The sequence below is a fragment of the Crocodylus porosus genome, unplaced genomic scaffold (assembly GCF_001723895.1).
Source record: "Crocodylus porosus isolate Cpor-Errol unplaced genomic scaffold, CroPor_comp1, whole genome shotgun sequence".
Classification (NCBI taxonomy): Eukaryota; Metazoa; Chordata; order Crocodylia; family Crocodylidae; genus Crocodylus; species Crocodylus porosus.
The window spans coordinates 82067934-82085335 of record NW_017728931.1 but is presented as its reverse complement, the minus strand read 5'-3'; the positions used below and the strand labels follow the sequence as shown (position 1 = coordinate 82085335).

The window sequence follows — 17402 nt, the reverse complement described above, 5'->3', positions numbered from 1 at the left end:
CGTCTGCCCATTTGCTGAGCTTGTCCAGGTCAGCCTGGATCACCCGCCTATCTTCTGGCGTGGATGCTTTGCCCCAAAGTTTGGTGTCGGCCACTCCTGGAGCCACTCCAGAAGCAGAAGGGGTGAGTGGAGTGGAGACCAGCAGAGCCCCGGTGGGGTGGGGTTGGGCCACGGTGCAGCCCAGCTGCTACAGGCACTTGGTGACAACTGTTCCCAGCTCTGCTTGCCTGGACTCACTGCAGCCCATGCTGGAGCAGCTGACACCAGCTGCCTGCACCAGGGCACAGAGCACCCTAGGAGCAGAGGTGAGTGTGGACAAGTGGAACCCTGGGCAGCGCAGGACATGGCACTCACCCAGAGCCTAGGCGTGGAGGGAGAGGGGTAGCACAGTGCAGCCCAGTGGTTGCAGACACCTGGTACCGGCCACTCCTGGGGCTGCTGCAGCCAGGGCTGGGGCAAGTGGGGCCATAGCCCTTTCCCTTCCCCCTCACAGACTTACCTGCTCGGGCAGAGGGGATTGTCTATGTTGATCGCATAAAAGCAAATTTACCTTGCATATAGTGAATTATGGGTCTAAATATGCTCATCACATAAGAGCAAATTTGCATATAAAGAACCTGCGTAAATGGAGGGAAACCTGTATACACTTAAAATTTGTTTAATCTCTTTGCTCCTCCTAGGTGATTTAAATGTTTTCAAAAGCTCGGAATCTCTCTCTTCTCAGTATTCATAGTGAAACCCTTAATGGACAATACTTGTTTTTACAGAAATATAGGGTACTTGCAGGGAAATTTAGGTGTGTAAAAAAGCAGCTATACACTTTAGTCCGGGGTGGGCAATTATTTCAGGTGGAGGGCCACTTCCTGAGTTTTGGCAAGCCATCAAGGGTCATACGGGCAGCCCCACCCCTTGACAGGTGCCCCACCCCCTGGTTGCCATCTTGGGACCAGAAGTCCAGCCCTCTAACCCCTGACATTTGCCACCAGAAGTCCCTCCCTTTGCCCCCTGGAAGTACTCCTTTAAGCAATGGGGTTTGTCATCTATGAACCTGCACTCCTGCAAGCCCAGGCCCCATGCTCCCACTCACTGCCACTTGGCCCCATCTGCCACTGCTGCCCTTCTCCTGCCACTTCCCCATTCCAGCCTGCCGCTCTGGCACCATGTCCCAGCTGCTCTTGTGGTCCCCAGTGCTGCAGCTGGGAGCTACATGGTGCTGGAGTGGCCAGCTGGTTGGTGGGAGGGGGGAAAATCAGGGAAATGGCTGCGCCAGATTGGGGAAGGGGCAGTGAGCAGGCACACAAAGCGCAGGGCCTGTGCCAGTGCACCAGGGCCAGTGCTGGCAGGGACCAGAGTGGGGCAACAGAAGCCCAGGGCACAGGCTGCCACCACCATACCATGCATCCTCTTGATGTATCATGTACCCTGTTGCCTCTGCACTGCACTGTGTGCCTCCATGGTCCCTCCCCTGCTATACAGTACACCTGGATGCTCCATGTTACCCTTAGCTCTCCACCACAGAGTCCTCCACTGCATGGTGCTTCTTGGGTGACCCACTCCACATGCTACCCTAGCATGGCAAACTGTGCCAGACTGCACTGTCTCAACCTCTGTGGCTGGGAAGGGGAAGCCAGACGGACAGAGAGCTCAAAAACCCCAGCTGCTTTTAAGAGAGCTCAAATCTTGATGCCAACATTTCACATCTAATTTTGAACTGCAAAGTCTGCAACTCTTAACAATAAAAGCTGAATTCAAAGTACCATTTTCTATTTTACAGTACTATGGGAGTGATCGCATCCACTACATACATTACCGCAGTATAGATGTTGAGATGGATGTACTAATGCTGCTACATAACACAGAAGTAAACGTCAAGTTAGTGAACTGACCTGATAAAATTAAAATTTCCATTAACCAAAAGTCAATAATCAAACCGTACACAGGTTTCATCTCCCATATTCTAATAACTTCATTTTTATAATTGTCAGTTGGTTTTACTTGCACAATAGAAGAGAAAAACATCATTCTTTCATAATTCATAAAATATATCTCCCTTAGAAAATCTGAAATCCACACCAAGTCATCCACCTTTTTTGGTTTTAGCACAAAGTGCCTCAAGCTAGTAGAACTTTGTTTTCAAAAAGCATAAGGCCTATTTCCTATTTTATCACATCAGAATTGTACAGCAGCTGCAGACTGTTAACAGTAGGCAATCAGAGCACTTCAGTTCAAGCGTTGGAACAGACCTGCCTGCAAATCAGGTTCCGCATGGATGAAAGGTTCTTCAGAGAGCAACATACTGTTAGTCTAGTGCTTTAAACCTTCTTCAAAGATGGGAATGGTTATTGTAAAAAGGTAATGTTACAGGGTAACTAAGTTCTTGAATCTGTCATCACATATTATTCCCCAATAATATGCATAAGCAAATATAATTAAATGGTATTTACTACACAGTCATACAACATTTAAAATCTTGCTTACTATGTTGTAACAAGTAGACGCAAATGCCACTATGAGGGAACACTGACCTACTAAAAACACACGGGTACTGCAACACATACGTACCTTGACTTAGGCCACCATTGTTCACAATGTTTAAACTTTAACTTACTTCTTATTACTCATGGTTTTGCATTCTTTCAGATGGACAATGAATGTCAACCACATCAGTTTTGACTTCAATTCCTCACTGCTGCAGTACTTGGGTTGCAAAAACTAATGGAAAATGTCTTTATTGTAAGCAACCATTTCTTCTGGCCTTTTTTTTTTGTTTAAATCCAGGTAAAACAATTTTTTTTGTCTCAAGTTGTGACCTAAATTTCTGTTTACAGCATCCCTTTAAAAGTCGCATTGTTTCACTGATGTATTGGTTTTCCATAAAACATGTTCTATAGGAAAATTAAACAGGCTTTTGAAGTACTAAACACTTCTAAAAATGTACCTGTTATTAGTGCTATGGCTCACTTATTAATTTCTATCCAGTTTGTTCCCTCCCTCCATTTTCTGCATATTAAGTTTTATAGAGTTCTGCAAAGCAGAGGAAAAAATACAAAATCAGTAAGGCAATTCAAAAGCACTATTTTAGTAACTTTTATTTTTAAATGAAGCAGTTTTCAATGGGATATTCTTTTCAGCTGCTTCTGATCTAATAAAACCCAACCTGTAATGATAATTATATCTGGCAGCTGAGCCCAGTCAGACTGTACACTCAGTCTTTAACAGTCTCTGTTTTCTACATCAAATCTCTTGCCCACTTTTCCACCTGTGTGAGAATCTACCATGCCAGTCCCTTGGCCACCTTGGACTTGTTTTTTCCTTTAACACGTTTTGCCTTAAGTTTCTTCTGCTGTCTGGGATTTAGCCAAACTGGGTACTGTCCATGTTCATCTAGGAGAGTCTTTTTGCTTCTTTTACTATCTGTGTCCATCTTGCTTTGATCTGGGAGACAGAAAGAAAAAAGGATTTAAAAGGGCATAAAATTGGTTAACCAGTTTCACATAGGAATAAAAACTCTCCTTTCATACATTCAAGAAAAAATCTCTTGTTGCACACAGTTTAGCCCTCATACAGAGCCATGAGTTTCAATAAAGTGAAAGGAGTTGTATTCCCACATAACAAAGGCCTTGTTTCTTCTACATAACACCATTTGCCTTAAGTGTAGTCTGGAAAATGACCATCCCACTTAAATGTGCCAGCTGCTGCAGGCAGAAGATGCCCGATGGCAGAACAGTGGGTGCCTGTACAGATTTTTGGAATTTAGGCATCAGCAACGTGAGCAGCTGTTAGGAGGGAGAAACAATACAGCGTGTGATATCAGTGACTTAGAATGACAAGATTACAGACGCCAACTCTCCCCCCCCCCACAAATACTGATAACTGAAATGAGAAACTGAGTATCAACTACAGCAAAGTTGCCAAGTTTCCATGCACAGAATAAATGAGTGTACATCAAAGCAAGGACCAATCTAAGTAAGAGCCTAATGGCCTAGGAAGACGCTATCCATCCTATTATAATTAACTAGATGCACTTGTATATTCCTCTGTCTCCTCACAGAGTGGGCAAAACATTGCCCTTACACTTACTTGACAGCATTTCCCTATCTGGCTGCAACAGAACAATTAAGCAGTTTCCAGGAACCTTCCAGACCATCAACTGATTTAAATGAAAATCAGAAAGGACCAATAAGAAATGGCACACAGTACCATTGGTGGCTAGAAAACCTGCAGAGGCCAAAGAACTGCCACCATGAGGAAAGGGAAGGCTGGAAATATCCAAATAGAGAGGGATAACAGAGCAGCTTAAGAAAAGTTGGAGACATGCTAGGAAACCCATTATATACACTATTAATTTATAGAAATAATGAAGCATGTAGAACCCTGTAGCATAGATCAGTGGTACTTTAAGATAACCTCTAAGTGGGATCAGAGTGGTGTGGATCAGAGCCTGCAGGCTGGATGCCTCACGGGGCTGGTGTACAGGGTTTGGGCCCTGTGTGCCCAGATCAGGCCCTGCACCATTCTGGCTCAGCACTGTGCACTCGGATTTGGCCCAAACCATCCCAGCCTTGTCCGCCTGACTGAGCACGCAGGACTGACTTATCCAGCCCTATAGCCTTTCCATGGGTACAGAAATTTGGCAGTGGGGCAGCAGCAATTAACACTACCCCCAGTGCCAAATCTCTGCAGCTGTAGGGAGCCCAGCAGAGTAGGTGCCACTGGTTCAGCCCACAGCTGGGGACTGAGCACTCCAGTATAGCTCCCAAACACTGAAGCCCGACAGGTTGGGGAACCACAAGTGACTTGCACTAAGCAGTAACTCGCAACAGCTGATGCACCACCCCCGCAGCAGCACAGCTAGCCCGTACCTGTACAAGGGAAAAAGTAGCACCTACGTCAATTCACAGCTACAGCAAGAGGGTGAGGGCCCAGGGCACTTATCACAGCAGCAGGGGGAACATAACCAGCACCAGCACGTCCCACATAGGCATGCTGGAAGTCCAGGCACAGAGCCCTCATGCTCAAGATGAACGGACTCACCCTCAGGAGCCTGGACCTTCTGCGGCGGGACCAGGGTGGCCACATCCTGCACCTCACTCAGGAGGTTACCGGCTTTCAGGATGTCCCTCAGACGCGCCAACTCTTTGGGGCCGTTCTTCTGCCGCTTCTGCGCCCGCATCTTCCGCTTCCACTTGCTCCTCAGGCTCTTCGCCATCTCCAGCTGGGAAAGCAAAAGAAACCCCCAGCCCTTCCCTTCAAACCTCGGAGGCCGGTCTCCTCCCGGCCGCTGCGCCAGCAGCCAGGGCAGGCGGCAGCGGCAAGGGGCGGGGAACTGGTGTGCGGAGGGGTGGGGGGGAGGGGCGCATGCGTGCGGCGGTGGGCTGAGGCCTCCAGCTGCCCCTGAGCAACGCCCCGGCAGGGGGGTGGGGGGAAGAGGCCCCGGGGAAGTAGTCGCGGCAGGAACACGAGCCCCAACTCACCCACGAGCTCCGCACGCGTCCGCCACTACCTTCACTTCCGGCGCCAGCGCGTCCGCTGGGCGCAGCTTCCGTACGCGCGTAGCAAGTCCCGCCCCGCGCCGTGCCGGTAGCGCGGAAGGGCGAGAGGGGGCGACGCTAGCGCGAAAGGGAGCATTGCTCGAGCAAGGCGCTGTGGGCAGGCGCCTCCGCTACCTACGCCCTGAAACAGTGCTTCTCCCCGCTTTGTAGCAGGACCCGTTCGTGAACACCCATAGCCAGTCCCTCCCCCCCGCCAAGATGGGTGTGTGGGGTCATGGGGAGCCCCCAGCCGCCCCTCACAAGTAGCAACTCTGCCAGCCGGCCAGGGAGAACCCTCCATTTCCCCACTTTAAAGGAGACTCACGGGACCTTTTCATATGTTGCTTCAGGTCCCGTGTGGGTCACGACCAACAGGCTGAGAAACACTGCTCCGAAGTGCTCCAGACTACACAGCCAGATTTTAGGACAGCCAGCCTCTTCTGCTTTTTAACAGGCTTGTTAATTGAGTGCAGACTGATCTGTACCACAGCAGGTGCCACTTTCTGTCAACATGCTTATTACATTAATCAAAAATAAAGACAAAAGACAAGTGATTTTTTTAAGTGATATTTTGTCCTTAGTTATGCAATCATCCCATTTCTCTAAATAGGAATAAAATCTTTTAAAGGAAAGTACACACCTGACTGGTGGAATTAAAGGATTGTTACAGGGTGACAAGGTTAAGTGCAATTTTCTGTTTTGATTCCAAAAGAACCATCTCTGGTAGTTGCAGAATAGTTGAAATAGAAAACTCCACTGTTTAACTGCTGGCAGCAGAGCAAATTTGACTGGTGTTTTGATCATGAATCTTAGCTGCAAATTAAATGGAGCCTTTGCAACGGTAACTGAAACAGATACAGCATGTAATGAAATACATTTTAGAATAGACTGGTGTCAGCTACAAGAAAGCCCATTCATTTCTAAAGAGTCAATAACCATGGAATGAAAGATGCTAAGATTTAGTTTAAAAAATATACTGCATGGTTTGTAGATAGTAACCAACACTATTCAGTTGTTTAACCCTATGCATATCATATTTCCATTTAGACTGCCTTCAGTTACTTTTTATTGAATGCCTCCAGTAAACGCAGCAGGTGTAGGAACAGATTGATGATATCCAAATAGAGGTTGATTGAAGCCAGTATATACTCTTCAGGGGACAGCTTGTGCATCACCAAATGAGTGTCATAAATGATAAATCCACAGAACAGAAGAGCTCCACCAGCTGCAAATACCAGTTCCACTGTCTCGCTATAGAAAAACAGCTAAAGCAAGACAAAAGTGTGAAAAGGAAAAACAGTGGTAAGTTCTATTTCATTAAGCAGATACACTTCAGTATTAAAAACTATTACTAAGCAATTTAAATTATCTTCGCCTTCTACTGGAGTATACTTACTGCAACACAACAGTATTAGTGGCAGGATGTTCCAAAATTTTGTAAAAATCTTGGGATTGGAACAGAAGAAAACAGTCATCACCTTCCAGCAGATAATTAGATGAGATTTTTCCAAACTCATTATATTTTTTAGACCCTAGTAGTGCAGATACTCGTATACTACTTTCAGTATGATTATTCCCTGTAGGGAATCACATGCAAGGGTGTTTGTAGTATCAAGGCCAAAGAGGTTTGCTTGGTATTAAGTCCTCTCCACACGGGGCTAAGCAAACTACTTTTGTAGAGCTACAAAGTCAAAGAGTAAGATCCTAACAGAAACTATACAAACATCCTCTGCACCAAAACTGACTTTTTTTCCCCAGCTCCTCAGTTTGTCTATTTTCACTGAGCTCATTACACTGGAAGCAGTGCCTCCTCTTAGTGGAAGAAAGGATGCTCTGCCTCCATGATAGTAATGGTAGAAGAGAATTTAAGAGAGGAAAAAAAAAATACTACTGAAAAAGTTAATCTCTTCTCCATACTAATTTGGATAAACCCAACCATTTAAATCCCTACCATCAATTCACAGCAGCAAGAGTATTCTAGTTAAGTTAATTTGAAAAGTACAACTGAGAGGTTATAACAGAACTTTTTCCAATAATAGCTCCAATCAGTATTTTTTTGCTGATGAAAAAAATCTAACTTGTCAAAACTAAACCTGTTTGTGAGAAAGGCCAGACTTGACCATGTTTTGGTACATACAGTACCATATCCACATTCCCTCTTTTGTTGACGTGACATCTAAGTTAATCAAAATAGTCTAAAGGCAGAAAGAGAGTGAGTGATTTTTTAACGTGCCTTTTCATACTTTTTTCTTTGTAAAACAATGATCTAATAGCTCTAAGAGTAAAAGCTTTTAAAAGCAGTGTCACATTTTACAGATGGAATTTTGGAAGTTTCATCAATCTAAGATGGAAAAGCAGAGAAACAGCTTGGAGATTCACTTGAAAGATGAAGACTTATGTTCAGTCCCAGCTCAGCTGTTCTCCTATATCCCATACATGTGTCTTAAGCCCCAGGACAGTTATTTTTACATGGGTCTCCCTCAATCCCTTCCACTTGAGCAATTTCACTTTAATATTATTTTGTTCTGGTGAACATTATTTATACAAATTACACAACTGCCACCTCCACATTTAGGACAAGCACTCTAACCACTGGGCTCCAGTAAATCCTTCTTTCTGGCCCAATGAATATTTATTTACACAAAATGAAACAGATTCAACAAGAAAGAGAGACAGGGATCACCTCCCCTTCCTCTGCTGGAGCAGTTGAGCTTTGTATAAATAAACATTCACTTGGCTACAGACTGGCTCCATAGCAGTCCCCTGGTTATAATGCTCACTTTAAAGGTCAGAGACCCACATCTGAGTGCCATAACCATTAGCTGTTGGCAATTCTGCAATGTACTGTTTTTCTGTGGAAAAAAAAACAAACTTCAAAAAAGTCTGATTCCTCCCAGTGTGGAACAGGGAAAACCCCTGAAATCTAGACATGTTTCATAGCACCAAGAAATAATTTTTTACCTAGCAACTTGTTCATACGTTGCATCAGCAATTACCCTTAATTTTTAAGCATACACTACACAGATTTAAATTAGATTGTGACTGAGCAGTCTATAGTAATAGTTTGTTTATAGATATTGTATATTGTAATGTTAATGCTTAGTCTTATATTACCATTTTCTTATTTAGATCAACAGTGAAATAAAGGGGTGTCTGAGTGATTTGGAAGTCTCAGTCATATTGATTTTCTCTAAAATTGCAGAGAGGGCTTTAAATCTGATTTAAGCCATTAAAGTTTTACAGCTGAAATTTTTACTCCAAGATCCATGAGTCCCCAAAGTATCTGAAGCAAGTTCTGATCTAAAAATGTCTTAATTTTAGGAGGACAGGGGAAGGAAATTCTGAACTCAGCAACTTAAATAATAATTTTTAGTTCTAGACACAAGACATCTTACCCGCAAGAAACCTGAGAGGATTAAAATCCACAAGCAGGCAAAGAGCCTGGAATAAAAAAGACATTAGTGTATTAGTTTTATTACTGGTTGTTTAGATGTTTTTTTCAAGGTCTTTGCTCCCCACATTAAATAACCAGATAGCTAGGTAGTATATATAAAGTGTACACATATATTATGCACAATCTGAAAGAAAAATGTTAAGATTACACTGCTAATCATTCATTGTTATCAACACTAAAATCTTCCCATTATAGGAAGCAGTGACAACTGAAGTTCAGAATTTATTACATTTGATTTAGCTACCTGATAGTCCAATGAAGACACAAATACATAATTTGTTCGTGTAGTGCTATATATTTTTAAAAGTTATAATAGTAATAAAATAAACAATGCTTCCACAAGAACAAGTACTTCCTAAAGGAGTAAAGCACAGAAAAGCCTTATTTTAAGAAGTAGTACAAATCAAGGCACCCTTTAGTGACATAAAACTGAACAACTCAGCTTCCACAGACCTGATTCATGTACTGTATATATAAGACTTGTGCATTTTGTGGTTTTGTTGTTACTGTCTCTGATAAGGAAACTTACCCAGCTCCAAATTTGCTGAAATCTCTCTTCGACTGCAGAGTATATGCAGTTAGCCCAAGAAACACAGCAGTAGTAAGAATAAAAGCTTGTAGGACAATGGATACATCATAGAAACTCACTGTAAACAGAAAAAGTAAACTGTCCTTTAAAAACAGCATGTTATGCATTTGCTATAATTGTTATTTAATCAAAGCTTAAACACGATATATATTTATTTTTATTTTTTTAATGTATAGTTTGTCAGACACAGGTTTGCATTTGGTCTAAAGTCCTCAAGGCTGATCCATACTTTAACATGTACCCCGTGTTTCTGCATTAGCAGGTTCTTGACCTTTTTTCTGATAAATATAGTTTTCTTAAATAGAGCTGCTAGATCTTTTATACTCATACTAAAGGCATTTTTGGACTTGGTGTGCAAGATTGGCCTAATCCAAGGCTTGAGAGGCTTCTAACCTCATTCACACAGTCTCTCTCTTGCTCATTAACAGTCCACCCACTGTGGTAGAGTAGAAGTGTGTAACTTCTTTTGTAATTAATAGTAGAAAGAGGTGCCTTAAAACCTGTTTTCTTCCTTCTGTTTTTATGTCTTTGCTACATTCATGGTGGAATCAAAGGATTCCTCATCATCCACACCGTATTTGGCAGTAAGCAAGCATGTTGGATTTCATTTCCATATTTTCATGGGAAACTGATGGGCAGTATTAGAATGACTATTGTTTACCTGCAACAGCAACAGTCAGTGCTTCCAAAAAGGTCTATGAGAAGTTAAAGAAATAGAATTTAAAACAAAAAGAAAAAAGCGTAAGCTCAAAGCGTTCACATGGAGACAACATTCAAAAACACCAGTTTGGAATTAAGGCATTTTGCTACATAAGTTTACCACATGTAAAATGTAATGTTTATTATAGAAACATGTTCATTTATTAAAATGTTTTCTGTTCTAAAGTAAAACTGTCAAGGTAGCAAGAAAATGGCAACTACAATACTCGTTCCTGGACAGCAAGTTATATAACTGCTATATGCAATTTTTATTTTATAGCTGTGGGAAAGTGGCATCTCCCCAAAGTATTAGGTATTATATGGCTGGTTTTCTTCTTTCAAGCACTACATGTAGTAACATTAAGTTCAAATCTCCCACAGATAATAATAAATGATTAGGTAGGTTTCTTAGAACTGCTGTAACTGAACTCTTTTCAGCTTCCCTCCCCCATGTCTTTTTCAGTGGGAATTTCAGAAAGAAACTGAAGTAAGTACTTATATTCTTAAGTCTTTGACTTTTTCCTAAAACTATAGTTTGAAATTCATATATATATATAGTTTAATTTACACATTTGTTTTTATATTTTATTTAAAGAAAGAACACATTTATATGCTTAAGACATTAATCCTTGGCTGTGTTTATCACATTGGTTCAAGTTTATTATAATAGGTCTTTCCTTAAACCAATTTATCACATACCATATTTAAGAGTTTTATCCTACTCCTCCCTGCTCACCACACTACACTGCAACATTTTATTAAAATGATTTAATCATTTCACTTGAAATTGGAATAAATGTTGAAAACATTTCACATCATGACTTCAGAAGCATATACCTCTGCCTTCTACTGTATGGCTTCTGAAGAAATTATTATGTCTTATAAGCCAAGACAACTTTGTGGCAGTCTTTAAAATATTTGAAGAACATAATTTATACAAGTTCAGGTGTTAAAGCAAGAAATTCAGCAAGAAAAATGCAGCTCCTTTCTTTGGCAGATTGAATTGAATTATATGCTGGGTCAAAACTCCTTCAGCTATGCTAAGTAACGATGAAATAACGGCCCAATTACACATGGGTTGACTACTGGACACAGTGTCCTTGGGTTGGAGACACACTCAGAACTCTTAGCACCGAAGGAAAAAAAAACATTCAAAGTATTTTATTTTTCTGTAGAAGTGCCTCTGTTTGTGTCGGGGACTGCTTCATCTCCACTAAAGACTCTGCTAAGTTAACTCCTGAACGTGTATTGTGACATAGAAGCTTCCTCAAGGCCCGTTTCTGACTCACCATCTAAAAGATAACTTAAGTTGAGGGACAAGGCAAAAACAAAGTGAAGGAGCTTTATAGAGATCTTTTTAAAGCCTTGATGCTATGTACTGTTTCCAAAGGAAATTACCAGGCTGAGTTGGAGGATTCCAAGAAAAAAAACCCAGACAAATATCTTGAAGGACTTCAGGAAGTTTATACTAGACCTTTAAAAGGAGTACAGTAAACATGGGTTAGGTGTCATTAGCTTATTTTAAAACGCTGTTTGCAAATTAAAAATGTTCTAAGGATTATTCTTAACGAATGAAGTTGGAATACTTACAAATCCAAACAGTAGGTATAAATTAACAGGATGCTGATGTCTGTACAGGGTTAGGGCTAAAATCATGCCCAAAGATCCAAGCACAGATAGCAGAAGCAAAGCAGGCCTGTAAAGTTTCAGACAAAAGTAACCATGGTTAAAAAAAACACTACTTGACCCAAGATAAAAAACAACCACCCACAACAAATCCTGAACATCACACATTTTCTGGAATATCTGGGAAAGGAAACTGTAACTGAAGGGCAAGGGACCTGCTTATACCAGAAGTTATAGGCTGTCTAAAGATCTCACAAAAGCACCTCCAGAGAACAGAAAAGAAAATGTCCTCACCAAGCATGCAAAATATAAGAAACCTTTTGTAAAAAAAAGCAAACTCACAATATTTACACACAGTTTCCAAGTCTATCAAAACTTGGGCATGTCTAACTTGTCCCAGTTTACAAGAAAACCATTAATTCACCATTGCAATGAAACTATTAAGGCAATTCTGCAAGAAAAACAAAGATGGTTCTGAACCAGGAGCAGGATTTCAGCTATAAATATAATTAATTGTATTTTATATGGTATCCTTTATGTAGCATTTTATCATAGTGATAAAGTACAAGAAAGTTAAAGCAAAATGTAAAGCATATCTGTTACAGAGTGAATGAGATGGAAAGCTGTAGAAAGAAAAATGAGGGGAAGAAAACTACAGGTACATGAAGAATTTAGGATACTAGTCTTCAGTCAGAGTCAGAAATGATTGGATAGAAAGGAAAGGTTATAGGGGAAGGCTATGGTACAGCTTCCTAGAACAAGACAGTGACTAACTGAAAAACATTCCAAATGCCAGAATCCTGAAAGGATACTTAGGTAGCACAAGAGTGATGCTGTAGCTGTGATGGTCCAGAAATTATGTGCGGCAAGGATTCCTTAGAACAGTATCTTTTATTGGACCGACTAAGTAGTTGGGATAAAGTTAGACAAGCTTTTAAATGCAAAACATTCTTCCATGCTGGCTGGGTCCTTATGATAGACCTAAGGAAGAGTGTCTCGCATTCAAAAGCTTGGTTGACTTTATCCCAACTACCTAGCTGGCCAAATAAAAGATATCATCCTAAGAAATCCTTGCCTCTCAAAAGGATATGTAAGACTATAGAACAGAAACAGCACTAGTTAAGATACCATGTAATTAAGACATGGGTTTTAGTAGAACAGAATGAAGGTAAATATAAATTCTGGTATTGAAAGCAATGGGAAACAGAAAGAAAAAGTAAACTTCAAAATCTAGTCAGATTTCAAGACTTATTTCAGAGGAACAAAGTTAAGAGATCTGTTCAGACACAAAGTGTGGTTTTATTCAGAACTCAGTTTTCTCTTTCTGTCTCCTCAGCTCTCTCCCTTTCCCCACCAAAATTTGTACATGATTATCACACATTTTACATTACAGTACATTTTAGATATTGGAAAGGGTTCCCATTTCATTTTTAAAATTTTACCTTTCATGCACAAAGGTCTGAATGGTACTGGAGTAGAGGAAAACAGCGGATGTCACTGTGGTCAGAAGAACTTGAACTGAAAGAATGCTGTAAACTTTTCGTAGAAAAGCTAGGGTAAAAGAAACAAAAAATACCTCAACTTGGTCTGGTCATTACTGGATTACATTTTAGACTAAAATTAGACATATGTTTGCAATGGGATACGGAAATGCCAAAAAAGGTTCTTACTACACACTTACAGATATAACATAGATCAGTGATTCTCAACCAGGGTGTTGCAAGATCCTTTTTAAGGGTACCACGAGGAGTTGCACAACTGTTAAGTGTGCAAACACCTACAAGAGAAACCCAAAGATTTCAACTAGGAATCCATAGTACCTAAACGTTCTGACCTGTTGTAGTTCAAGTTCTTTGGAATAGAAGAACTGTTCTATTATTTTCCTATAGTGAAAAAAATGAGTGAAAGCTAAGAGCCAGCATTTTCCAACGGATGCCTGTAATCTAACAAGGTTGAGAACCATCAGCATCAGGCAAAGTTCTAACAATCCCTTTTCCTTACAACTGATGCAACTGTTGCCAAATTACTGTGGTCATCATATTATTTGATAAATATGAGAGATTGTTCACGGAAGAAATTTACAGTAAGGAAAGATTTTAAAAGCTGTATCCTGAAAGGGGACATCCAGTACCAATTTACAAATATTTGAAAGGTATCAACACCAGAGGATGGAGAGCGATTACCTGGGTGGTATGTGGGGCTATATCAAAGTATAACAGGATAAAAGAAACAAAGGAAAAAATATTAGTGGTAATGTCTTTTACATTGTAGCTAGTTTCCTGAAATGGAAGACTTAACACTTGGGATTTTTATATTAGACTGGACAAATTTTTGGAAACCATTCTACTGAATAATTCTGCAGTGGTAAGACTTTTATGTTAGGAGAGTACTTTGAGCAGGACTTTAGGCAGTTCAATAACTACAGTATCTCCTAAACAGACTCTAAATCTCAGTTTAGAGTCAAAGGAGATTTTTTTTTTAATGTGTAGAAGGGATGGAGGATGGACTGTCTAAAGCTTTGCTTTCACAAAGCAGAAGATCATTCAGGTTGTTATTCCCACCCAGATCACCATTCAAGGGAGCCAGAACTCTCTGCTTATATTCCTGGGCAGTAATAGTAAGCACTGGAGGGTTTGTGCACAATCATCTGTGCCATGGGCTGGATAAGTCCTGCAGGGCCAGTTCATGTGCTATACTGGACCCCTGTACTTCCAAGATAGGCCCTAAACCACCAGATGGCGTCCCCTGTGTGTCCAAATCAGGCCCTGGGCCAACTGCTGGTGCTGATCTAATGTGCTCTCTGGCACAGTTCCCCACAAGTCTGGAAATCTGCCAGCAGGGGAGTGGCAACCCTTGTCACTGCTCCCCCAGTGCCAAATTTTCAGACATGCGGGGCTCCTGCAGATTGGAAGGCATGGCTGCACAGGCAGGATTTGGCCCATAGGCCAGGGTAGAGCATCCCACTCTAGAGAATCTCACTGCCAACAGCTTCAGGAGGAGGAATGCGCTAACTTGTTTTAAAGCACTGATATGGAGAAAGAGAAGATTTGAGGGGCATGAGAAAGACTGAACTCATCTTTACTTCAAGTCTAACCAAGCTATGATCATAACCACATCTATCAGAAACCATAGAAGTCTCAATTCTGCAAATGCTTACACATACATAATTAAACACAAACAGAGCTAGTAACACTGTGTCCAAATTAGCACATGCTTCACTATTTGCCAGACTGGGGCCTAGTGTCACAATAACACAAAGAAGTGTACATGAGTCACTTGTTAAGTGGAAATGTTCCATGCTCTGAATTATTAAAAGCAGCATTGTGCTGTCTTTAACATCTCTGATGGCCATTTTCCTTCTTCAGAGCCCCGCAGAAACGAGACTGTAGGCTTGCTGGGAAAATCTAGCTACAAACTTAGGACAAGAATGTATGGTTAAGAGTGTCTGACAGAAGGAAGAGCAGATATACACCTTCACAGACTAACTAATTCAAGTTATATATACAGAGAGTGAGAAAGAGCAAAAGCTTTTGTCAGTCCAAGTTCACATCAGATGCTGTGAAAGAATGTGCAGAAAGCAGATCACACAGGCACCAGGTCTGCATTTGTGATGGTCCCAAAGACACATATAGTTTTTAAATTCACATGTTTGAGCTCATATTTCATTTAAAGAAAACATGGGTTTATGTGCGTACAAGAACCTCTCACTGTATTTACTGTGTTGGTTCAAGTCTATTATAATAGTTCTTTCCTTAAACCAATTTATCAGGACATGTTTATAAGTTTTGTCCCCTCCTTCCTCCTCAATGCAATCCCTCTTCCACATCTTTCAGAACCTCCTGCTGATGTTCCAGCTGCACTTCTGCTCACACCTTTTCTGCTATGCGCTCCCTATCCATGACCCTACCAAGCTCTGGGACCTCCTAATCAACATCCTCCTGGCTCTGGATAAGCTGGCCATCTAGGAGACCGGCCTGGAGGCTCTGGCTGGGGGGAACCCAGGCAAGTACAGGGCTGTCTTCCTCTCATTTCTTTGTTTGTATCTCCAGGAAGAGATCCCCTGGTCAGCTTGACTCATTCAGGGGGTAGCAGGCACTGCTCAGTCCCCCTTCTGGATCCCTTGTTTTGAGCCTGTGACCCTCACTCCCATTCCTGTTTTCTTTTTATTTGTCCCAAGCAATCATAGAAAATTAGGGTTGAAAGGGACCTCAGGACATCATCTAGTCCAACCCCCTGCTCAAAGCAGGACCATCCCCAGCTAGATCATCCCAGCCAAAGCTTTGTCTGGCCTGGTCAGCCCAGCAATCAGCTGATGTGTCCTCACCGGTTTCCCTTACTAAGTGAGGATTATAATAATCTCTGATGGCCTAAACCCAAATTTATGACACAACAAATAGGCCTGCTCAGGACTACACTGAAACAGCCATAAAGAGAGAGCCCACAAGACACGACACTACAATATTTTACGAAAATGATGTAATCATTTCCCTTGACACTAGGATCAACGTTGGTAGCTTTCCATATTGCAAATCCATAAGAAACGACTTCTGCCTTCCAAGCCCAATTCACGTAAAACAAACTTTTCCAGCCAGGAGACCTTATGCCACCCTCCAGCTCCTCTGTGCAATACAAATTTTTCATTTCCACCTGGGGGAAACTGTACAGCTGTTGCGCTCTGCTTCGCCCAAGGAAAGGCACGTGCCCAAAAGCTTACAAAGAAATAAAACTTTTTTTTTTTGCAATGGTCTAGTTGCTCTAATAAAAGATAACTGCCTCTCCCACACGGACCGCTGGGCTGCCAGGCCCCCCTGGGGGGCTTTTGAAGAACTCGCCCTTACACCTTGCCAGTCTCGTTCAGCGCGCAGACCCCAGAGTAAGGACAAACCTATCCTCCCCGCCAGCACCGCCTCCCGGCGCCGGGCCATCGGGATGTCCTGGCAGGACGGGGGCACCTGAGTCCACTGGCCCGCAAGCGGGAGCGCCCCGCCGGGCCCACGCTGCGCCCCGCAGACCCACCCATGCGGACGTGGACGCTGGCCGAGGCCACGCTGCTGCCGTAGTTGAAGTCATCCTCGATGGAGGTGCGCGGGTAGCTCGGATCCGCCGCCATCGCCATCGCAGCGTCCTCACTTCCGGGTGGCGGCGTCGAGCGCCGAGCAATCGAGCCGCCACCGGGAGGGCAGCCGAGCAATCGAGCCGCTTGTTCCGCAAGTGTGCCCTGGCGCGTGCGCAGGCACGGTCCCGTCTGCCTGTGACGCTGGGCCTGGACCCGCAGAGCGACTGCCGGGCCAGGGGTGTAGGTGCCCCTGAGCTGCAGTGCCCCAGGCTGCCGCTGCCCCGCTATAGCCCAGCCGCACAGCAGCAGGTCTGGTGTGTGCGTCTGGCCGTAGGTAGCCACAAGCACCGCGGGGCTGAGTCTTGTCACAGCGGCAGCCCAGTGTGCTCGCCCCTGCCGCCGTCGCGCCCCCGCCCCCGGCCCCGCCCGGCTCTCCCACTGCCAAGG

General features: G+C 42.8%; 2 protein-coding genes across 5 annotated transcripts; both read right to left on the bottom strand.

Moving 5' to 3' along the window:
* Positions 1-1955: 1955 nt before the first annotated feature.
* LLPH (LLP homolog, long-term synaptic facilitation) lies at positions 1956-5559 on the bottom strand. 2 transcript variants are annotated; one of them, XM_019543276.1, is made up of 3 exons: positions 5471-5559; positions 5035-5215; positions 1956-3435 (listed from the first exon to the last, which is right to left on the bottom strand). In XM_019543276.1, the coding sequence occupies exons 2-3, from the start codon at positions 5207-5209 to the stop codon at positions 3272-3274; spliced, it is 339 nt and encodes a 112-aa protein (XP_019398821.1). In that variant the 5' UTR covers positions 5210-5215; positions 5471-5559; the 3' UTR covers positions 1956-3271. The 2 variants fall into 2 exon arrangements, with proteins under 2 accessions (XP_019398821.1, XP_019398822.1); XM_019543277.1 differs by having other exon boundaries at positions 5466-5537.
* Positions 5560-6092: 533 nt separating this feature from the next.
* On the bottom strand, positions 6093-17051 carry TMBIM4 (transmembrane BAX inhibitor motif containing 4). 3 transcript variants are annotated; one of them, XM_019543273.1, is made up of 7 exons: positions 16916-17045; positions 13342-13450; positions 11864-11969; positions 10236-10269; positions 9515-9632; positions 8927-8972; positions 6093-6796 (listed from the first exon to the last, which is right to left on the bottom strand). In XM_019543273.1, the coding sequence occupies exons 1-7, from the start codon at positions 17013-17015 to the stop codon at positions 6590-6592; spliced, it is 720 nt and encodes a 239-aa protein (XP_019398818.1). In that variant the 5' UTR covers positions 17016-17045; the 3' UTR covers positions 6093-6589. The 3 variants fall into 3 exon arrangements, with proteins under 3 accessions (XP_019398818.1, XP_019398819.1, XP_019398820.1); XM_019543274.1 differs by lacking the exon at positions 6093-6796 and adding an exon at positions 6825-7364 and having other exon boundaries at positions 16916-17051; XM_019543275.1 differs by lacking the exon at positions 6093-6796 and adding an exon at positions 7285-7368 and having other exon boundaries at positions 16916-17049.
* Positions 17052-17402: the final 351 nt, after the last annotated feature.

What these genes read in the sequence shown, in the direction of transcription:
- LLPH (XM_019543276.1), bottom strand. Translation starts at nt 5,209, where the DNA reads ATGGCGAAGAGCCTGAGGAGCAAGTGGAAGCGGAAGATGCGGGCGCAG. An exon ending in GAAGGTCCAGGCTCCTGAGG is followed by an intron (nt 3,436 to 5,034) that starts GTGAGTCCGTTC and finishes TCTGTCTCCCAG; the next exon opens with ATCAAAGCAAGATGGACACA.
- TMBIM4 (XM_019543273.1), bottom strand. Translation starts at nt 17,015, where the DNA reads ATGGCGATGGCGGCGGATCCGAGCTACCCGCGCACCTCCATCGAGGAT. An exon ending in ACTGACTGTTGCTGTTGCAG is followed by an intron (nt 9,633 to 10,235) that starts GTAAACAATAGT and finishes TTCTGTTTACAG; the next exon opens with TGAGTTTCTATGATGTATCC. An exon ending in TTCAGCAAATTTGGAGCTGG is followed by an intron (nt 8,973 to 9,514) that starts GTAAGTTTCCTT and finishes TTTTTATTCCAG; the next exon opens with GCTCTTTGCCTGCTTGTGGA.